We start from the raw sequence: 22,143 nt of genomic DNA on the forward strand, positions 1-22,143 counted from the left end.
TGCTTTCCAAAACCTAAATACAATCTCCAGAGGTAAAAAGCTAATGTTATAAATCTATAAACCAACTACACCACGGTCACATGACTTCAACGTCTCCTCCACTAAGTTTCCAACCTGTAATTTTTAATCGAGCACACTCACCTCTTCAGGAAAAGCCTTTCTTTTCTAGTAAATGAGCAATAGTTAGTAGACGTCGGCAATCTCTCTCGTCTCATTTAGCCTCTTGTTAGCAACTGCATTTTTAAAATGCTAACTTACTTCCGGGTTGTAGAACTCACACTACGTTTTATGAGTCAGCAGTCTACGTCACGTCACGCTAACAACATCTGTACCTTAACTGTGTTAACTGTGTTTCTGTGACCACTTGCGTGAAGCAGGAGCCGCACCGGCGTCAAAGTCTGTGAGGATCCCCGTCCACAGTCCTCAACTTCATGTCGAGGATGATGTGAGCCGGCTCTGCGGCTACGACCAAGACACCAAACATCAGTCTTCATGGAGGAATCTGCAGTCTCCTGAGACCGAAGAAGGTGCGTCAGGTGAGGAGCACCACCTAGAGCACGCTCATTGTTTTCTTTAACATCAGGAGGACTGTCCACCATGAATCTGTCCCCAGGATCAGACTGTCAACACCAAGTCCTCCTGTGCCGTTCTGAGGCACATCAAGAGGAACATTTGGCACGAACAACTTCAGCTGAAGCGTAACGGCAACTGTCTGCTCCATCATGACAACACGCCCTCTCACTGCATGTTGGAAAAAAAGTTTTTTGGCCACATCAACATAATCGTCGCTCTTCACTCGCCCTACATGTCTCACTTCTAGTTCCTCCTCTTCCTCCAAAATGAAACTCAAGCTTAACAGTCGCCATTTTGACACAGTGGAAGAGATCCAGCCTAAATTGCAGGTGGTGGTTGATGCACTCACAGAGCAGTATTTCTTGGGAGTGCTCTAAATGTGGCAGGGGCACTGGGAGGAGTGAATCACATGTATTTTTCATTATTTAAAAAAATGATGTCATTATAAAATTCAGTGTTTCCACTATCAGTACAGTCACTGAGTCATGGTGCTGACTAGTTTTCACACTACATGAATTTCTGGCCACATGTTGCCTTACATTAAAATATGGCATCCTAACTTCTATTTGGGATGTTGTACAAATTTTGAATATGGGATTGGATCGGAAATTAGCATCAGCAGATATTCCAAGTTGCCATATCTGAATTTAAAGTCAGATTGACACAGCCCTATAAACCAGTGCATTATGCTATAAACACATTTTTTACACTTTATGCAGCAACATTCCTCGTCAAGGTTACATCACAGCCCTGCAGTGTGGAGGTCAGGGAAAAGGTGGCTGTGCTGTGGTTATTTTATCTGATTCAGTGTAAAACTAATGCATGTTCTTTGTTTACAGGAAACATTTGACTGTCCCTATGACAATCTTAGGATCCTAATCATTAAAAAGCAGTTCCAGTATCATTTCAGGCCATGTGCAGTTTTAATCATTCCCTGTAATATTTTGGTAGAAATGAAAAAACTGGTTATAAATTTTAGAAACCATCACACTGTCTTGCAGAAAAGAATTCAATTCAGAGGCACCATTACACTCCCTGGTGAAATCCTTTGACCTCAGACAACAAATGTCCTTGCAAATATGTGAATATTTTAGAAGTTGGCTTCTCAAACAGCTCGTACTTTCAGGCTGTTTATCGAACGAAGAGAGCATTTTGCATGGAAATACATTTTTATTGACTTTCCGTAAAATGTAAAAGTCAGTCTGTTCCCCATAACACTGCCTGCCTGACGAGTTAAGAAACAAAGAATTATGGTCTGACTCCTCTATTCCATTTACTGCCTATTTCTCATTCTGAAAAAAATTATCCATGATAAATGATGAAGTAAAATAAAATGTAAAAAAAACAATTATGGGTCAGTCCATTCTCTACACTCAGTATACTGTGCATTTATAAAACAAACCCCCCTCTGGGTTTTCAAGGTCAAGTAATGACCTTGTGTCAATGCCTGAATCTTCGAGTTTGCAGTGTGAGAGGCGGCTGTCCTTCCTCACGACTTTTTCACTTGAGTATTCAGCCAAATTGATTGAACTGAAGTGGAAGTGAGCCCAGCACTGGCAGAAATATAATCATGAAATCAATTCTATTTATGGAGAGCATTTGACAGCTTTATGACAAAGTTCTCTGAAGAGAGAAGAATGGATAAGATCATGTCAGAGCAATAAAAAAAACAGAGGCAGACAACAAATAAACAGCGTGCTTGTATTACCAGCTGACAATATATTTAGCAAGCTCTTCAATTTCTAATGTTCAACACTTACCTGAATAACTGCCATCAATCACTTTGTTTGATCTTTGCCTGACGCCACTTAAGCACCAAAACTCAGCACACAGGTGATATCTGCAGATACCACCATTATCTATGTATAATATTGCTGAATAAACCACAGTAGGAGAGTCTAACTCATCCATGTGAGCTTCAGTGAATAATCTAGTCAGGCATTTTCTTGCGTGCATTGTTGGTTACCCCTGAAGGACCTGACAGACAATTTATAGGGAGTGGGTGTTACATGTATTTACAGAAAGTCACAGTAGCAGCAGGGCAAGAGGCTTTCCAATGCAGATGTCATGTTGTAGATACACTGCATTATGGACCTGTTGTTGGGGTTATACTGGCGTGTTTTCCTGTTCATAATTGATTTCCTTTTTCTAAATGGTTCTGTCACCAGAACTTGGCATTCAGCCACACATAATTCTTGTCCTATTGAGGATTTTAGCTGAACTAAAAGCTAAAAAAACAAAATGAACATAGAAATGCACAGTACATTGCCAAGAGTTGCTTTAAAATGTTTTACGGTAGATGGATGATTTACTGCTGATGTTACATTTCACATTTTCTGTCTCATCTTATTCAAGCAGTCATATTTTTTCCTTTATTCTGACAGCAAAGACAATCCTTGTGTTTCCTTTGTCTCATGTTTTTGCTGTTGTTTGCTGTTATAGCCACTATAATCCACTCTATCATTAAAATGTGCTTCTGCTTGGCTTATTTCTGAGCTGAAGCTGGTTTTATTTTATTTTTTGGTTTGTTTGTTTGTTTTTTTGTATAGAGTGTCTTTACACAATCTGTACGAGGTGAAACTGAAAAGCCTAAGCTTGACAATTCAAAAAAAAAGAAAAAATGTCCATAGAAAACCTGATAAGTAAAGAGTATGTTTTTCTATCTGTATTAGCACACACTGAGGAACAATTCGGTGCTTCAAAGATGAATCCTCATTCATCAGGATGACGATGGCATTGTGGGAAAAAGAAGACTACTGCTGCACTACTTTGGAGGCTGAGCTCGTATTTGGGACATTAAATCAAAAGTGCTCTTTAAATGTTGGAAGCCATTATAAAATGTATCTTTAGTATGGTGCAGTTAAATATCCAACAGGCACAATATCATAAAGGTCAAGATTGAATACGGTTCCAGAAACCAGGCTGGCAAGAGACCGGAGTTATAAAAGCATCCAAAGCATGACTGTATTTTCTCATGAAAGAAGCCACTGTTAAATATAGGGAATGAAATGAATTAATTATAACAGACAGATGTTTTTGAAATTAGATTTAGGTGGGAGCTGCTGTCTCTGGGTCTGATGTAATCACTAAGCTATTTGCTTTTCCAAACCACTGCTTATTTAGCCAGACAGGATGTGATTAAAAGTCCTGTTCAGAGTCTTACATTGATTTGATATGGTGGACATATTCCACAGCAGCCTGCTGATGTGGAATAATAAAGTAACATGATAATTTGTGACATAAATTAAAGGCAGAAACAGGCACGCAAACAGCTAATGACACTGGGATCAAACGTATGTGACAACTAGACTTGGGGTTGGGGGGTGGGGGCTGGAATAAAAACAAAATACACTCATCAACATTCAGCTGCGCTGTCAATGAATAATGCACTGAAAATCTGGGAACAGACACTGTTGGGCATGACAAACATCCTGCACCTGCGAGTGAGAATTTTGCCTGATGACAGCAGTGAGAATTCAACATATTACAGCTGTATAGAGCGAGAGGAACGTGGCACGAACACTGCCAGGTTTACGGGTTCATCTCCCACTAAAGCCAGGGGTGTGAATCGATGGCTTGTGATTGTGCACAAGCGGTACAACGATTATAAACAGTGAGATGATCTAAATGTATCTGCTGGCAGAAAATTTGTCATATCATTTTTTGTAGCATAACGCTGTGTTATTCTTCATCTGAGGTACCAGAGTACAAAGATGCCACAAGGGAGACAGCAGCAACACTGGGTGGGTTTGGGTGCCTTGTATTTTCCCCTCCACATTTATGGAGTTTATGGAGTTTGTTTACAGGGAAGACAACATGGAGCACACTGAAGTTGAAGATTCATTTGACTTTGCTTTTCAGTAAAACATTCATCTAGTGTTGAAGTAATCGAGAGTTAAAACTCGCAGCGATAACCAAAGCAATTCCAAATCCAAACGCAGATACATCTGCAGCAGGAACACTGGTATATGTTCATGTACAAGCATGAATCTGTCTTAAGAATAAAGATGCTGATGGAAGCACTGATTTTATTTCAAGTTTTAAGTTACGAGATTTTTTGGGCTAATTATATCATTCCACATCCTGGCCTGCAGGTTTCAGAAAATCACCTATTTGTCACACTGGAATCAAAAATTGAAACAAATGAAAAGTGGTGCAGTCCAAATAGTGTTTTCAGAATGATAATGTTTTCAAAAATATGCCCTTATCAGTGGCACAGAGACCATTCATGGTAACGAGGACTGAATATAATCTGTCCTGCTGTGACTGTACCACTCTAGTATTTTACTCTTTTTTGAGACCTGACATTCATGGCACCTGTCCAAACTGAAGGGGAGTTTTTGCCGTTGTTTTGTTCCTCTAACTTGTTCCCAGCTTGCACCACTCCAGCTCTCTTGTCAGATGCCTTAAGTGTTACTATGTATGGAGAATCAGCCCAAGTGACATGGTCACCTGTCACATTCAAAGGGAACAGGCATCTCTCTCTCTCCCCTTCTCTCCCTGTGGTGCACCTGTGACTGTTGCCATGGCAATGGTAACCTGTTGACCCGTGGGGTTTCTGGTGATGGGGTCAAAATCATCTGCACCTGCAGCTGAGGAGCTGTCTGTCAAGTCAACACCTGCCATCAGGCTCTGGATGGACTCAGACCCCAGCAGACCTCCACAGAAATTAGTTTAAAGTTGTTTTCTGGGAATGATGCTGTGGAGAGATGCCGCGACTGCAGACACACACTCCCTTTGAAGAAGCCTCCTGTTATGATATAAAACATCTCCAAAAAGGCTGAAGTGCAAGTGGTGATATTGATCACACAGCAGAGGAGATTATTGACTGGAAGAGGCATATTCAGAAAGACAACTAGCCAGGTTTTTAAAAATGTTTTTCATATCTAGGCGAGCTGATTGTGACACACATTCCCACTTATAATGAGGTAAAGAGGGTGCAGATGCACAGCACAACATCCCTGTAAGTTATCAAATATTCAGCTACAAATGCAGCTTTAATTAATCATCTTATGACTATAAATAATCCTACACTGACACACTATTATCAGCCATTTTACATGAGGCTTTTCTGTACAGAGAACTTTCAGGTTCTGTTCCAAAAGTAAGAAAACCTTCTTCAAAATCCCAAAGACATTTACAAAAAACTGAAAATACAGCCTTGGAACTGAGCCTCTCTCAACAGTCTATTGTGTGGCTAGATTCAAATGTCTAGACAAGGGGAGTTGCTTTTTTATAAAACATAAATCAGTAACAATAGTGGAGTGAATGTTTGGTCAATGAAAGGTTTTCAGACAGCAGAGATTACAAATAAAAAACTTTTACAAAGACAGCTTTAGTGAGGGTTATGACTGTGAATAATGACGGAAATACCTGTGCTGCCGTGCTTGTAATTTTTGATTGGAGTTGTAGTTTTTTAAAGTGTTCATAAAGAAATCATTACATTTTTAAATCAAGAAGCTTTAAACTTCTAAAAACAAGACAGACCCGGGTACTGTGTTACCACCAACCTTACTACGAAGAGGGACAGACTGAAAAAGATCTAATCTGAGTTGGTCTTTATTGGAGAGATATTATCTCTGGTTACGACACATGAAGCCGTTGAAGTCGAGTGAACAGTGTGTGGATTCTACTTTAGTCGGCCTGTCCCTGCTGGGGAGCTAACTCTAGCTAACCAGCTGTCTGCAGATATCAGGCTGATGTGTTGTCAACACAAACAGAGCAGATAAATTAGTGAGCAGACTTTCAGTTTGTGTCCTGTCTGTGCTCAAAGTGATCGTTAAAGTGGATGTTTGTACTTTGTTGAAGCATCTGCTACAGACAGTCTGTGTGTAGCTGGACAAAATTAATTTTTAAGATATGCATAATGATGACACCCTTATAAGTAATGCAGCTTTTTATTATTTTTGCTCAACTGTTTTGCCTATAAACGCCTAAAAAATATACATGTATATGTGTGTGCACATTTTATATTTAAGGAAACAACAGCATTGTTCGCTGCAGAAGAAATACAATAAATTCTGAAAAGTGTTTAGAGCAACATTGGTATTTTTCTGATGTAACTGAATCATCAAGAAATGAACGGAATCAAAATGAGTCAATTCTAAACTTTGTAAATCAAAATTTAATTGAATCGGCTGCAAAACCAAAACAATGAGATGAGAAATGAATGGGTTCGTCACTACGAGCAGCTCCTTTCACTCAAGTATTTGAGTCATTGTTAAGAGAAAAATATTAGTTAAAGCAGCCTTGTTAAGATACTTAAGGCCTTGAACACACCACTTGAGGTATTTGAGTGATATTTTTGTCTCTAATATTTAATTCAACAGTTTAAAAAATATGGGTTTCCAGGTGCTTTAAGTTTGAACAATTCTGAGATAAGATTTAAAGACAGAAAAAAGGTTTGCATGAAATGCCCTGACCTTTAATTTCTCTTTCTTGCAAACAAATGCTTTTCTCCTCTCCTTCCTCTCTTCATCTTTCGCCTTCTCACACCTTTTCTGCCACCTCTTCTCTTCCAATCACTTTTCTGGCACTGTTTCTCCTTCCTGTCTCTGTCTCCCTCCATTTCCTTCGCGCCCTAATTCTTTTTTTTCCTCCCTCCTTATCCCCAGCAAACACTCTAACCTCCAGTGCCCTCTCAATCTCTCTCTCTCACTCACTCTTTGTGTACTGACCTGGCCCAGGGCTGATCTGGTTGTCATAGAGGTGGATGTCATCTCCGCAGGCGATCGGCGAGTCCTGTCCCTCCTCTCGGCCCTCGCTGCCCTCCTCCTGCTCCGCCTCCCGCTGCTCTGGGGACACAACAGCACAGGGTCACCTCCTGGACCTCACTGGCTACCAGGCAGGGCAGCAAACTCACTTGAATTATTACTGTCCTCGGCTAAAGTATCTGGCAAGTCCCAGAATTCAACAGGTACTGACTGTGCATTATTTCATCAGCCAGCAGGCATGAAGTGATGCTTATAGTTACCAAAATTGGTTGATTGAAAAATAAAATTAGTCCCATTTGAACACAAGAATCACTTATTATCAGTATGTAAAAATATGATAAGTAAAACCTTCAATTATAGAAGCAGCTCAAGTAAAATCCTGTCAGAAAAGTACTTAACAAAAAGCTGAGACAGCAACAAGATATTATTACAAGAAATTATACTTTTCTGTGACAGTTTATCTGACAGTCAGTGAACCAACCTGACGCTGTGATAAACATCTGATGCTTAAAGCAAAAAACCCTGAGAATTATAAGCAAATATTGTTTTGGTGTCTCCTATGTTACAAAGAAGCTGTGTTCCTTTTTATGTCATTTCACAAAAAAGTTTGGTTAAATATGACACCATGCAAGTCCTTAACTTCAAATTAGAGTAGCTGTATTAATTATTTATAAGTGGATTATTTTCATTATCGAATAATCTACCAATCATCTCCTCAATTTATTACTTAATCTGTAGAATGTCATTAAATAGCAAACATGTCCATCACAAGTTACCAATCTATAGTGACATTTTAAAATGTAGCTGACTATGTTTTCAAAGTAACAGAAAATGAAATGTTTATCAGTCCTCTGCTATTCCTGTCCTTGTTTTTGTAAGAGTTTAGCTACCATGAGTCATACTGTGGCACTATTTATTGGTGGATGTACGTTGTATAATTTTGTGCATACTCACTATGTTGTGTGTCTGTATTTTATAAGATCTGGCAAGGTAGAATGAGTTAGAATTGACTTTTAGGATAAATAATTTACAGTTTTTCCTCTGTTGATCAGTGAGCACTGTTCCTTCAAAATGAGTAAAATATAAAGAGTGTCCTGACGTCACTAAAAGCAGCACAAACAGATGTTCTGTAACGCTTATTCTTACTGATTTACCTGGGAGAGATTTAATTCTTACTTTAATGCAAAAAGGGGCACAAATTGTCAAAGAAAATTGCAGAAATTAAGTTGGTTAGCAGCTGTTTTAGTATGAAGACAAGTCTGTCATGAATCAGCGGGCAGATGCAGGATATTAGCAGGTTTTTTTTGGTGCGTAATAGTCTGGATTTTGTATGGTAGAAAGCATTGCAGGACCCAGCCTGGAGTCTGTTTGTATGACTCATCCCATTCTCTCTTCCCTGACACAGCAGCCGCTTAAATCCAATCCTACAGTAACTAGTGGGCTCCCAAATATCATCCAGCGATCGGCTTGATGCGACGAGAACAATACCTCATGCCTGTGCTCTTTATCTGCTGACCTTATCCATGAGGAGGCCCCAATTTCAGTTCATTCAGTTTGTCTTGCATCAGGATCATCCCTCAGCACTTGACATTATTTGAACCTTTCTGTGTCGTCACCTTGCCTGCATCCCTCTGTGCCTCAGACTCACCGGCTGGGCTCTGACTTTCAAATCACCTTGGGAGAGAGCAGCGGCTGCCGAGCAGGAGGAACAATTCGATCGCTTTACTCCAAAACACGATGGTATCAATTTTGGAAAAACTTCAATGTTTACTACTTATTTTTGTGCTGTTATTATCAAGCCATCTTTATCTTATATTTAATTTTGAAAAGAACCTCCAAGTATACAATTCACTATTCAGAATTAGGGCTGATTTTATTAAACTCACAATCTGGATTCTTTTCTCAGTGTGATTTGAACAATAAACGGAACAGATTGTGCAGCATGTGAATTCAGACGAGCTGCGCGTGAAGCCGAGCTCCCCCCTCAGTAACTGTGACCAGTGAGTACAAGCATGCAACATGTAGAAGGAACAAGGGCTGAGGGATGAGGTTGTTTGATATGAAAACACTGAATGATTGATGTTTCCTTCAAATGGTGTTCAGTGTTCTGCAGCAGCCTTTGAGATGTGACATTCTGAAACAGTACAGTGTTACAAACAGCCACGCTGGAGCACACTTGCATCATTAAAGATGTTTTAACTTTTGTGCTTTGTTGCTCTGTGAATTACTCAAAGATACACGTCTACCTTCATACACTGATGTAATTTCACCCAGGGCTGCAACAAACCAGAGTTTTCATAGACAGTTTAATCTGCTGATTATAGCTTTGATTAATTTGTCTATAAAATTCCAGAGTGTGAAGGTCTTCAGATAACTTGATTAGCCCAAACAACAGTCTAAAATATATGGCAAACATTAGCTCCGTCCAGCTTTTTAGTTAGGAGGATTTACTGCTTCTCCTATTATTTGACAGTAAACTGAATATTTTTAGGTGGTGGTCAATTGTTCAGACAAAAAGAAGCAATTTCCAATTAAGGAAATGTTTAATAGACCAAAAGTTTAATAGATTAATTGAGAAAACATCTGCAGGTTAATAAAAAAATCTCTTTGTTGCAGCCTTGTCCAAAATGCTTAGACACTAAATTTACAGTTATATAAAACACAGCTTTCAAACAGGACATTATTGCACTTTCATGAGTGACCACTTCGGCCACTAAGATGAAAGTTATGTTGGTACCAAAAAGGGGTCATCGTATAATGTGTGGACCTTTCCAGGTTTGAAATAGATGATAACAGTGTTTTAAAACAGAGGTGGGCCACCTCACCTGAACTAAGGACCACCTCCATTAATAAAAAATGATTATATATTCATAAAGAGACATTAAGCTTAAAGGAAAACAGGTGAGTCAGAATTTCACACAGGAAATTCCTTGTTTAAATGAGCATGACCAGCATTTAGACTGTTACTGCATCACTTAATGAACATAAACATGTTTGAACCTGAATTAAAATCCAGAAAATGTGATATGAGAAAAAGTCCAAGAGGATTTAAGCAGAAACTCTCCAATGTGTCCCTGAACCCGTCAAACAGGAAAATGAATATCACAACATTTTGTGATAATTTTATGTGTATTCTGCACACGTTGCATGATTTTGTTGTTGTTTTTGTTCTGTGTTTTAAGCCAAAATGATTTGATCCTAAAATGCGCAGCCATAATCAGATTCAGTCACTAAGAGCAAACTTGCCAAGCTCACTAAATGAGCATATTAATAGTTGATCTGTCTCTGTGGAACATCAACTATTAACCCAGTAACAGAGAACATAATGACACAGAGAGCACAGTTACAACAGGACCACTTCTATACTTAAAGACGTACAACAAATATTATTTTTCATGTCACCCTGCTCACAGCCTCTGGTCACCAAGTGAATCCGACGAGCATCCGGCTTCCAGACCAGCGTTCACTAATGAACCTCTAAGATGACAATGGTGGATAATGCTTACTTGCCAACAATAATGTAATTGCATTTATATCCTGATAAAAGGTAGCCTAATAAAGACGGTTATGTTCAGCTGCAGCAGGGGGCCCTCTGTGAATCTGCTGAGTGAATTGGTGTGTTGCAGGAGGGGAATAATTGGCTGGGGGAGACAGGGAGATCCAATGCAAGCATATTCTGTCCTGACTGCTTGTGCTGCACATACTAATTGGGTGCCTCTCCTTAGCTTGAAGGTAATGAAACTGCCGTTATCATAACAGCCGGAGCAAAGTTCATTATTTATATCGAAATGCAGTGGAGTGTGCGAGCTGGGAGAGTTTTCTGTTTCTGTGCTGCAGCTCTAATCTTTAAGTCACATCTTTCACAATAGATATACTGTACGACGCACATCACTGGCAGCATTCAAAGAAAATATTCCTCTACCTCTTTCCCCATCATGATGAGAGGATCACAGTTCATACTGTGTCTCCAGCGAATGGATTCCTTATTATTGCTTTGTATATGCTTTGTTTTTGCACTGCGGAAAACTGGCTAATGTTGAAAATGAAGTGTACAGTGTATTTGTATGTCCTGGTGGTGACTCAGACTCACCCATTTCTTGAAAGAAGTATCCATTCTTGGACATCCCAGAGGGAGGCGCCTCTGCAGGAGAGAGCAAAACAGAGAAAGACAGTAATCACTGAGGTGAATCTGGGCAACAGTAACAGGCCCTGCAGGGAGCAATTTTCATTTTGAAATGAGATACTGGTTATTTGTTATTATTTTCACACAGTAATTGTTGGTATGAGAGATGGTTATAAATACAAATACGAGCTATCATGAAACCTTTGTTAGTCATTTAGAGCTGGTGTTTAAATGTGTGCATTTAAATGTAAAGGACCCTGTGGATTCAGAAGTATATATTATTCATTCATTCAGTTACTCATCAATCTGTCCCCCAGTGACCATTAGGAGACACAACGATGACTGCTAATGACACACTGAATGCAGACATACTGCTGCACTGCAGGCAGTTCATGTCTATGACACCTTCTTTTTGTGAAGGAGGTAAGTCTGTAAGTTCATGTGTTTCTTCTTGCCAATAACTTCCATGAAAACATCAGAACCACAAATGAAGTGATCCTACTACCAGGTACTGTCTGATTCCTCTGTGCCACAGAACTCCATTACTGTCCAAAAACTACGACAACAAACACATCAATGAGTCACACAGTTGCACTGGGAGACATGTTCCTTTAGTAAAATGAACTCACACAGTGTAGTTTATTTTGATTCAATCCCAAAAAAAGTGTATTAATCTGAATAAAGATAGCTCACAGTTTTGGTGCATGATGCGATGGGTATCATGACAGTGCAACAAGATGCAGATGAAACACAAATACTACTGGTGGCAGTGGAACATTAATGATTTTTTAATTAAATTCACTCATATGCCAATTATTTCTAGACTCATCAATTCATCGTGGAGTCAAATGCTCATGGGAATTTTCCCACAGCCCAAGGTGACTTCTTCAAATTGCTTATTTGTCCTTTTCCATAAAATGAACGGTTTACAGTGCTACACTTGTGAAAACTAAGAGGAAATGCTACCAGTTGAGCTAGAGATGGCTGTCTTTTGTTGAAGAATGCAAACAATGACAATAGGACACGCTGGCTGTGGGTCTCCTGGAGAAGGTTAGTCAAACAAAACTCCCCAGTGCTTTCTTCTCTGTGGCTTCCTCAAATATTGAAATAAAAAATTACAAATCAGTTCCATCATCTGCATTGCAGTGTTACCACAAACATGTGGGTACATTTTTCCAACATTAATTATTTAGACTACAATAATGTAGTCTAAACAAAATGTAGACTACAAAATGTCGTCTAAACACAGCGAAGCAGTGAAAAGAACGGCCAAAGAATTTCCCAGAGCCGAAGCGATGTCTCCAAATGTCTCTACAACTCTACATCTGAAATAAAACTGAGAACAGCAGCACGTCCTCACATTTCAGAATCAGGAGTCAGGGAATGTTTCTTGAAAAACGAGCTGAAACATTAATCACCTTGAATCAAAATGGTTGCTAGTCGCTGATGTCGAAATCTAAACTCTATGTAATTGTTTTCCAGTCAACCTAAAGACAGCGTGTGTACATTGTTCAACTTGTTGCTGTGATTGATTTGAACATTTAAACAATGCAAAGCAGTGACTCCCTCAAGTGCAAACAACCTCAAAGAGAGAGAGGCCATACTTTTCATTTGTCAATATAGAAAAACCTGATCTGTTAACAGTGAATAGACTATTTAGACAATACAGGTTTAGAAAGTGACTGTCCAAGATGCTCGAAAACAAACCGGGCAAACCAGTAGGCTCATTCAACCACAGACCAAAAGGAAAAGAATTCCCTTCAGGCGATGAAAAGCGTGAGGAGGAGAATGTAAGAGCTACATTCCTACCATGTTCATTAGGTAGAAGAAATGTTAACAGGCAGTGATTATGTGCAATACACATCAGCAAAGGTCTTGACTTTGCTAATACATTCAGTGATAATCCATGGTGAGTTTTGCTTCCAGGCAGGCAATCGCTTTGCAATGGTGGGGTACAGAATTTTTTAAAATGGTGGATATCTCATTTTGGAATTAAACTTAATCTGGTGAAGAGCTCCAATACAAATGCACAGAGAGAGAATTTAGAGTACAACATTTCAGAGTGTTTGTCATGCGGCCCTGTGGATGCGTGCAGCATTCGGATGCCGATGAAAGACGAGGCAGCGAGGATACTTTGAAGGTTATTGAGACATTGTGGACTCATGCTGAAGGAAAGGGGGGGGGGGGGCTGCCACGCTGCCAGACTTCAGTGAGGCTATTCTTGAGTATTAAGCCAATATGTTTACATATTCATCCTATAACCAAAGATCATGCGGGTGTTTCCCTGACTTGACTGCTAAAATCACCACCACCCCAGACAAAGGGACACAGGCTGAGAAAAAACAGCACCTACACAACCACTCTCAGCCACTAAATGTCAGACATAAAATCCATAACAAATTGAAAAAAGAATTGAATGTCTTTCATTAACATGTCAAATTTTTTGTGTCCTCTGAAACTGTGTGATCCTGTATCATCCTGATAGGCCGAGCATACAAATAACACAACACAGACACTACAGTACAGATACTTGCCTGCTCCCTCTCTGACACTTTGACTCTGACTGACAGGGTTAATGATATGTTGATTTCCCATGTATTTTTAAAACTAAATCTTTCCTGTGGAATACAGACATTTTAAATGAATACTTTGACATTTCAGGAAATATTCATATTTGCCTAGAGGAGGAACTGGTTAGCTTAGCTTAGCACAAAGATTGGAAATTCAGGGAAACAGCTAGCCTGGCTCTGTTCAGCAGCTCTGAAAGCTCATTAATGAACACTTTAAATCTTATTTGTTTAATCTGTACATAAACCAAACTGTAAAAACAAGTTGTGAACTATTTCTTGGCTGGACTCTCTGGAGTCTTGCTTTCACCTCTATCACCGGCCAAGAAATAGTCAGGCACGTAACCTCCCTTGAAATAACAACTTGTTGTTTTTACATTTTGATTTTGTGAGGATTAAACCAATAAAATATACAGTGTTTGAGTGAGTAGCCTGGCTGTTTCTCTCTGTTTCCAGTGCTAAGCTAAGTTAACCATCTGCTGTCTGAGTGGTACTAATCTTGTCATCTAACTCTTGGCACAAAAGTGAACGTATCCCAAAATGTTGAACTACTCCTTTAAATGAATTGTAATACCTTACCCAATGCGCTGAAAAGACACTGTATTAAGTTTCAGTGTTGCTGCTGTGTTGCTGGTTGTATGATGGAGTTAGTCACATCACAGTAACCTTCTAAGAAGAGGAAAAACACCTCCTCCCTGTCTTTTTCAAAACCGAATTGAGCTGAAATGGAATAAATTGATTTATTAGCCCGATGGAGCGACCTTCAAGACCGTCGGTCTGACTGGGTACTAATGGAGAAAGAGTTTTAAATGTCAAAGACCTTTACTGTGCGAGGCTCTCACAAGTAAATGGCTGCACATTCTTAATTTTAGTTGGTAATTCTGGTGATACTTCACATCTGTCACAGTATAAGAAAAAAGAACAGGTCCATTTCCATAAAATGGTTGGTTTACAGTGCTACTATTTGTCAAAACCAAGGGAAAAATGCTACCAGGTGAGCTGATGGTGTGCCTTATTTTCACGAGGAATTCTAACAATGAAAACAGGACATTTTAAGTTGTAGATCTTTCTGATTTATGACAAGAGTCAGCAGAACAAAGTTGGTGAAACAAAACTCCCCAGTGGTATTTTTCTCTCCACCTGCTTTCCTCAAATATGAAAATAAATAAAAGAATAAAAATACAAATCAGTTCCCTCATCTCAGCTGCCGTGTTAACACAAACGTGTGGGAACATTTCTCCGACACCCTCTTCTGCTTCTGTCTTACTGGGTGTGTTTGATTGTGATGTCAGTCACATAAACATACATTTTCCCTTCACCTTCCTACACAGCACGCGCAGGTCGATCACATCCCTGTTATGCAGCCTGCTTTACCTGCAGCTACTGCATTAAACATATCTTTCACAGCAGAAACACTCAGCTTGTATGAGCATTATGGATATACCTACATATATATATAGATATGGCATTTTGCCTTTTCAGACCCTCACCTGCAAAATCTAAAGTTTTCTACTCTGTTCAGTTATTTTTATATGTCCAACTGAATAAACTAAATCATGTTCGCAGCTCAGCAGCAGCCAGTGAGTGTTGTAGTCCATTATAGTTGTTATTATGATCATTAAGCTCCTTTCAGACATCTGTCCTGTCACACAAAGGTGACTGGAATTTCTACACGTCAATCTCAGAGTCACCTGACAATGATACGAGGTCGTATTTCCATATTACTTCCAGCATGGAGTCTGGCCTGGATGCTGTCACGTTAGCGTAAAAGGCTGCAGCAGCACAAGCTTAAACAAACCAAGAGATTAAATGCACGTCATGTTCCGCCTCATTACTCCACTATCATCTCTTATGCATCAGTTCAATAAACCACAAAACAGTGAGTGAGCCAGTTTTATAGTAAGTTGTTGAGTATGTCAGATCAGTCTATAAAAGATATTTTTTCTCCTTACAGTGAGGAGTGAATGGTAGACAACACAAAACACAAACTTGTTCCACCACAATAATAACTAGGGATTATTTTCATTATGAATTTATCTGCACATTAGCTTCTTGATTAATTGTTTAGTCTAAGAAATGTGATACTACTGTGAAGAAATGCCCATCACTAACATTTAGCATTTCATCATATATGACAAAAAAAAAAGAACCAAATCTTCACATTTGAGAAGCTGGAATCAGATCATGTTTGGCATTTTTACTATTAGCGATTATCAAAATAGTTAGTCAATAAATTGTGTGTCAATCATCAGACCAACACTGGCCTTTTATATTTCATCCAAACCATCTGAATGGATGAAATTATGAAAACAGAAAGTGATCAAAGTCCCAATTTAACAAGTTCTCATTCAATCATTGTGCACCGTTGTAGAATTCTCTAATTAAGTAATAATGACATTAATGAGAAGTTTTTATTTAGGCGCGAACATCTCTCATGCTCATAGTCATTAATTAAGGCTTTAAAGTCAAAATACATTTTAAAATCAATTACTGATGCAGCCTGTGAGAGAAGAGAAAACATTACTTACTTTCCATTACTTGCTGTCTCTTGTGCATTAAAGCTCAGATATTGCAGACTGTGGCTCTTTCTGTAAAGGTCTTGTCATGTCTGAATAAATCCATATGTATATATAAATATAAATGTTACCTAAGTCTGAATGAACGATGAAAATAACTTAGCCAGGATTTTTTTGTACAATAAAATACATCAGAAAATCAAACTATCATTCAATTGAAATGTGAGCAATGGTTCGGTTACAGAATATCAACAACCTATGTCCAAAAATTATTTTTAGCTCACACAGAGATGTTTGAAAACCATTGAACAAAGCCAAATCTTTTTATTTCAATATCCTGGAGGGACTCTTCTATTGGACTGCTCATTTATTTATGTGGCACATCACGCCAGCTTCCTGCGAACGCTGTGCTCCTCTGAACTGCATCATACTCTGAGAGCTGTGATCAGGAGCAGCATCATGGAGAGCTGTTTGGCACTGACAGACACAGAAAAGAGATTTAGAAGGATTGTATGTGAATGCATGTTATATGTTAGTGGCTTTGTCAGATCAATGAAAAGACAGCAGGAAGGTTACTCTGCTGAGAAACACCAAGCTTCAGTTTACGACCAAATAAAGAGCTTTGTTCCCATTTCAAGCTCCAAAATAAAAAACCTGAACAACATTTGTCTTAAATAAAACTTTGTCTTTATTTAATGGAGGTGGTTAATATTTGTTTAATTTCCTACATTAGAGTGAATTTTTCATCTTCAGTTAGGACAGACGTGAAATGAGCTGTACTTGAGACCACATTATTTGTTTTGGTTGTGAGTTAATACTTTCTGCCTCTGCCTGCCATAATGAGCGACACACATGCGGATAACTGTTAGACAGAGCTGATTAAGGCCTTTTACATACTTTATGCTCTGATGGTCTGTTAGAGACAGGTTCATTAGCAGTCATGGAGGTTATTCTGTTGTGAAATAAGAAGCAGAGTCACTTAAATTGTGTGAATTGAGACATACTGACAGTGAAAAGAGTCAATGAAGATATTACAATTTAGATCATTTCAGAGTTTATGGATAAACCTGCAGTGCAGAATGTTTGTCTCCCCCTTTTGGCAGTGAGAGTAATTACAATCCATGTTTATATACGCCTTTAATTGCCTTTCTTTTTTAAGTGGTTATTCCTCCTCTGAAACACTGACTTTCTGTTTTATCCGGAGCATCAGAAACTCCTGGTTGCTGTCTCCAACTCCAGCTCTAGCAAACCGATCATTGTTGGTTGATGTAAAACGCATCGCTACTGGTGCGCCAGTGCAGGAACGTCCTGTACATCACCTTTAAATATGAAAGCTGTAGAGGCTCCAATTAGCTTTAAAAACAATCCATAAAAAACTATAAAAATACAGTACCTTATTGTAACTTCAAAGCTGTACACTCTTTTGAGTAATATCATGTGATAGTATGATGAAAATACAGAAATGCCTGGTTGCTTTACATTAAATAAAAGTTATCAAAGTGAAAATATCTCATTTTAAAATTTTATTTGTCTATTTTTTTCAATTAAAGAGCAACAATATACAGTAGATTAACCACATGTACATACTGTACATAGCTGTATCCAGAGATAGCTGTGGTTTTGTGTGTGCCCCTTTTTTATTGTCGGGCTCTGAAGAAACCACCACTGTGCACGAGCATCAGTCTCTGACAGAGCAGTCGGCACAACCACAATGTTTCAAATTTTGAGAAAGAGCCAAATCTGTGCACAAGCCACAGATGCATCATAGCAGAGGCATGCACTGATATGCTAGCTGACACAAGTAACGTATTGTGCTTCAACACTGTCCCTTCGGCGAGTAAGCGCTGGCCACCGCTCTGCTCTCCTCCATTTTTAATTTCAGCCTGTTTAACAAACAATTTTTTTGCAAAAGCCTCTCCACAAGGGAAACAAGCTGGAGAGAAAGAGGAAGGGAACAGGCTAAATTAAATACGAGCCTCTTGTGAGTGATATAAGGTAGAGATGAAAGTTAATGTGAGAGAGGGAATTCTATTTATTTTAAGATTGTTAGCTAATTTTGTTGACAGATTTTTTAAAATGATGTTTAAAATGAGAGTTAAAGGTAAAATAAATGAGCAGTTTTGTGATTGTCTTTTTCGTTTACATCAGAGGCATCATTGTATTTTCCTGTGTTTACATTCTGTTTGTTTCCTGTCTGTTTCAATAAGTAATTCTTGATGATTCACTCATCACTGACAAAGACAGTTTGCAGGTACTAGAACACTAAACTGTAACTTGTCACAGTCAAGTGGAATGGTCCACTTGAACTCAATTTTTTGAATTTGTGTGATTTATTTTGTCATCCTTTACACTAAAGCAGGCGGAAGCACTGATATGCAAACAGTTGGTTAAGGGCATGTCTGTATTAATGTATGCATATTTCTGTCTTATTTCTGCCATGCAAGTAGAACTCCAGACAAACTTCTCTTTAACAAACCATGTAGCACATTTAGGCATCAAAACCGGTACTGAAACACACGGATGCACAATAGTTTTAAAAAGCTTTTGAGGTTATCAATCCAACACAATCTAATAACTGCTAATTTTATGATGACATAAGTACAAACAGTGGTTAAATGGAAGTCACTGCAAGAGAGCTCTTCAAGGAAGAAAGGCACAGGAAGTGTTCATGCAAAAAAAAAAGATATAAGATAACTTTCTGCAGAAAAGAGGAAGCTGTCTATTTGCAAGCAGGAAGTCAGAACTGGTTGAAATAGTATCTCACATACATCTCTCCACTTTTACTGATCTGCTGTGTGCGCATATGAGTGTGGAGTCAACCCTTTCATCATTGCCCAACATGTACATGAGGGAAATATCTGTCAGTCAGTCGACTTTACATGTCACAAACCCACAAGCAAGGCAACATCTGCTCCGTTCATCACTTGATGTAGTGTCAGTACAAGCCACAAGACAAACTCTTTCTTCTTGATAAACCCAAGCCGTCGTCTGATACGAGCTATCTGCAAAAAAAGATGGCAGGCGGCTGCTTGTTGCTGTTGCAGCAATTGCGGTTTTTGCATCAGTTCGTGGACGAGTGACACAGCAAGTAACAGCTGTTTGACAAAGACAGACAGAGGGGTTTGAGCAGGGGAAATGTTACCCAAGATGTTCCTCCGATTTCTGTCTATGGAACCACAAATACCCATGTGGCCTACGAATCAAACACTAGCCGACTCTCCCTTCTGCTTTGAATCCCCTTTTTGATCCCTGAGAAAAAATGTGGGGAACATGACTCCACAGTCTTAAGAAGAAAAAAACATATGTATGAAGTACATTCAGGGACGTGGTTGGTGGTTTGGTTGCCATGGGCAAAAAACTGAGATGAAACCCTGTAGGAGTATGCACGCGCCCACATTTAATATGATTTACCATCTCTCTTAATAAGTCACAGCACCATTACAGCTAAACACTGCAGGAAGCCCAGCCTGTTCCTACCTGGCATGGCACAGTCATATAGAGAACAAAACCATTTACAGGCAGCTGGTTTCAGTAAACAAAGCCAAGTGAGACTTCTCAATGGGGAACCATAAATGCTTCACTCAGTTAGAGGACAATCAGGCAAGAAAAATGTTGCTATACGCTATAGGCTATAGGCATCCGGTTTCCTGAAAATGGGTGTATATTGTGTGACAGAACGAAAACTCAAGGCATCATTGCGCATACACAATCCTGGTGCAGTGTGCGACAATATGAAAGAGTCTGAAGAAAGATGAATATAATATTAGTAGAAGAAGTATAATATCAGTGGCTTAAGTCAGGATGGAGCTTAAATAAGGGCCATCACCTCTAATCCCCTTTAAAAGCAGCTGGTGATTTAGTTTTAGAAACAAAGATACATCAGTAAATACGAATATGGAGCAATCCAAAACGCTTTACAAGTTGAATTTACATAAAGTCCTGTCTTTAATTCTATAAAACAAAGATATCTGTGTACTTTGGCTACAAGATTCATTATTACTGTTTGTTGCTTCTATTGTTCACTTAACTGATTAAGAATGTTTTAGTTCAGTTATATCTGTGTCTGTTTACATGTACATAATAATGTAGCTGTTGCAAATAATGTGAGAAAAGCAACTGGCAGAAGCTGAGATCTTACAGGAAATGGTGTGAATTAGCTTATAGGATGAGGCAATATTTGATATTGTCAACAATGTGGTGTGTCTGTCTCTTAATACTTTCCAACTTCCAGATTTCAAAACGGGTCACAAATATAATCTTTCATGTTTTTAAAGGCTAAATAATTCTTTTCGTCTGCCAGGTCCAGTATTTTTACAAAACATTATTCAAACAGGTGTAAAAAAAAAAAAAAAGAAAGTGGATCTGTTGGGAGCAATTTTCAGCTGAGGATTTAAGAAAAATATAGAATAATACCAGACTTATCCATCTCAAAGCACAAAAATGTCAAGGCACTCAGGATGCATCCTGAGAATGCCTGTTGTTAGACGGCTGCAGGTGTTTAATTAACTAAAAGGGAAGGACCTTACACATTCTACAAGCAGTTGTGGACGACTTTATTGGTTAGAATCACTCATTACTCCAACCCAGTACAGATACTTGGCCCTAATTGCATCAAAAAGTGTTTTGATGTATCTTTAAATACTCCCAAGACAACAGGAAGTCAACTTATACGACCCTTGGTGTGTATATAAACCAGGCAGGTTGAAACTGATCCAACCTTCCTCCACATGCAGGCTGATCTATTGCAGGGCAGTGCACTGCAGGTACATGCAAAGCAGATGCCAGAACCCCCAGGAGGGACAAACCCTGGAATTTACAGGAGAGGTGAGGCTGAGAGTCTGAAGTGAAGAGGGCAAGAGATTAAAAGGTGCCCCTGCTGCGTTTGTAGGGGAATCTATGAGTGCCGGGCCAGCACCGAGGAGGAGGCCGGGCCTTTTGTTGGCTAATTGTGCCCACAGGCTCTCTTGGCACCCGTCCTCTCTGGAGCTGTGGTCGTTGAGAGATCCCAGGCGGAGAGGGAATTCCTCCCGATGCTCTACTCTGCTTCGGACCAGCCTGTTTGCTCATATACACATTTTAAACAGCAGGCCCACATTTGGCCTTTATTCATCATCTTTCTATTCCCAAGAAATTTTAAAGAACTTCAGTTAGCATGCTAATTACACACACATTGTAAATGGCAATTTACAGTATGTGTTCACATGGTATTTCCCAACAGGCGTGGGGGCATACTGGAGCCTAAAGTTAGGTAAGAGGGCATTTTGTTTTCTCAGGACTGAAGCATACAGAAAACATTGACTTTGATGCACTTCTGTATTTCATTAACTCAGGTTCATAACAAAATGAACCTGTTACTAGTCACATAAAAGGGCTTGTGTATCAGACAGAGGTCTGGAGACTTAGAAGAGGAGAGGAAACCAAAACAAAACTGATGACATTCTGTGAAATATCACCTATACATGATGGACTCTTAATCAGTTTCTGGTATCCATGATATTGTTTCTGGCCAGCCAAATCAACTACAGCAGTAAAGTAGAGCTGAAACAATCAGTCCATAAACAGGTGAGTCAGTCAACAGAAGATTACTCTACAACTATTTTAATAATCAGTTGTGTCAGTCTTCAATCTTAAAAAAGACCAAACTGAATATG

General features: G+C 39.1%; 1 protein-coding gene across 1 annotated transcript in view; it reads right to left on the bottom strand.

Moving 5' to 3' along the window:
• Positions 1–22,143, bottom strand: part of slc4a11 (solute carrier family 4 member 11) — a 76,536-nt gene that overhangs the window by 42,670 nt on the left and 11,723 nt on the right. Inside the window, 2 exon segments of the mRNA XM_018685511.2 lie at positions 7,251–7,367; positions 11,377–11,427. Of these exon segments, the coding sequence (XP_018541027.1) occupies positions 7,251–7,367; positions 11,377–11,427 (168 nt within the window).

This window comes from Lates calcarifer, linkage group LG19, assembly GCF_001640805.2.
Source record: "Lates calcarifer isolate ASB-BC8 linkage group LG19, TLL_Latcal_v3, whole genome shotgun sequence".
Lineage (NCBI taxonomy): Eukaryota > Metazoa > Chordata > Actinopteri > Centropomidae > Lates > Lates calcarifer.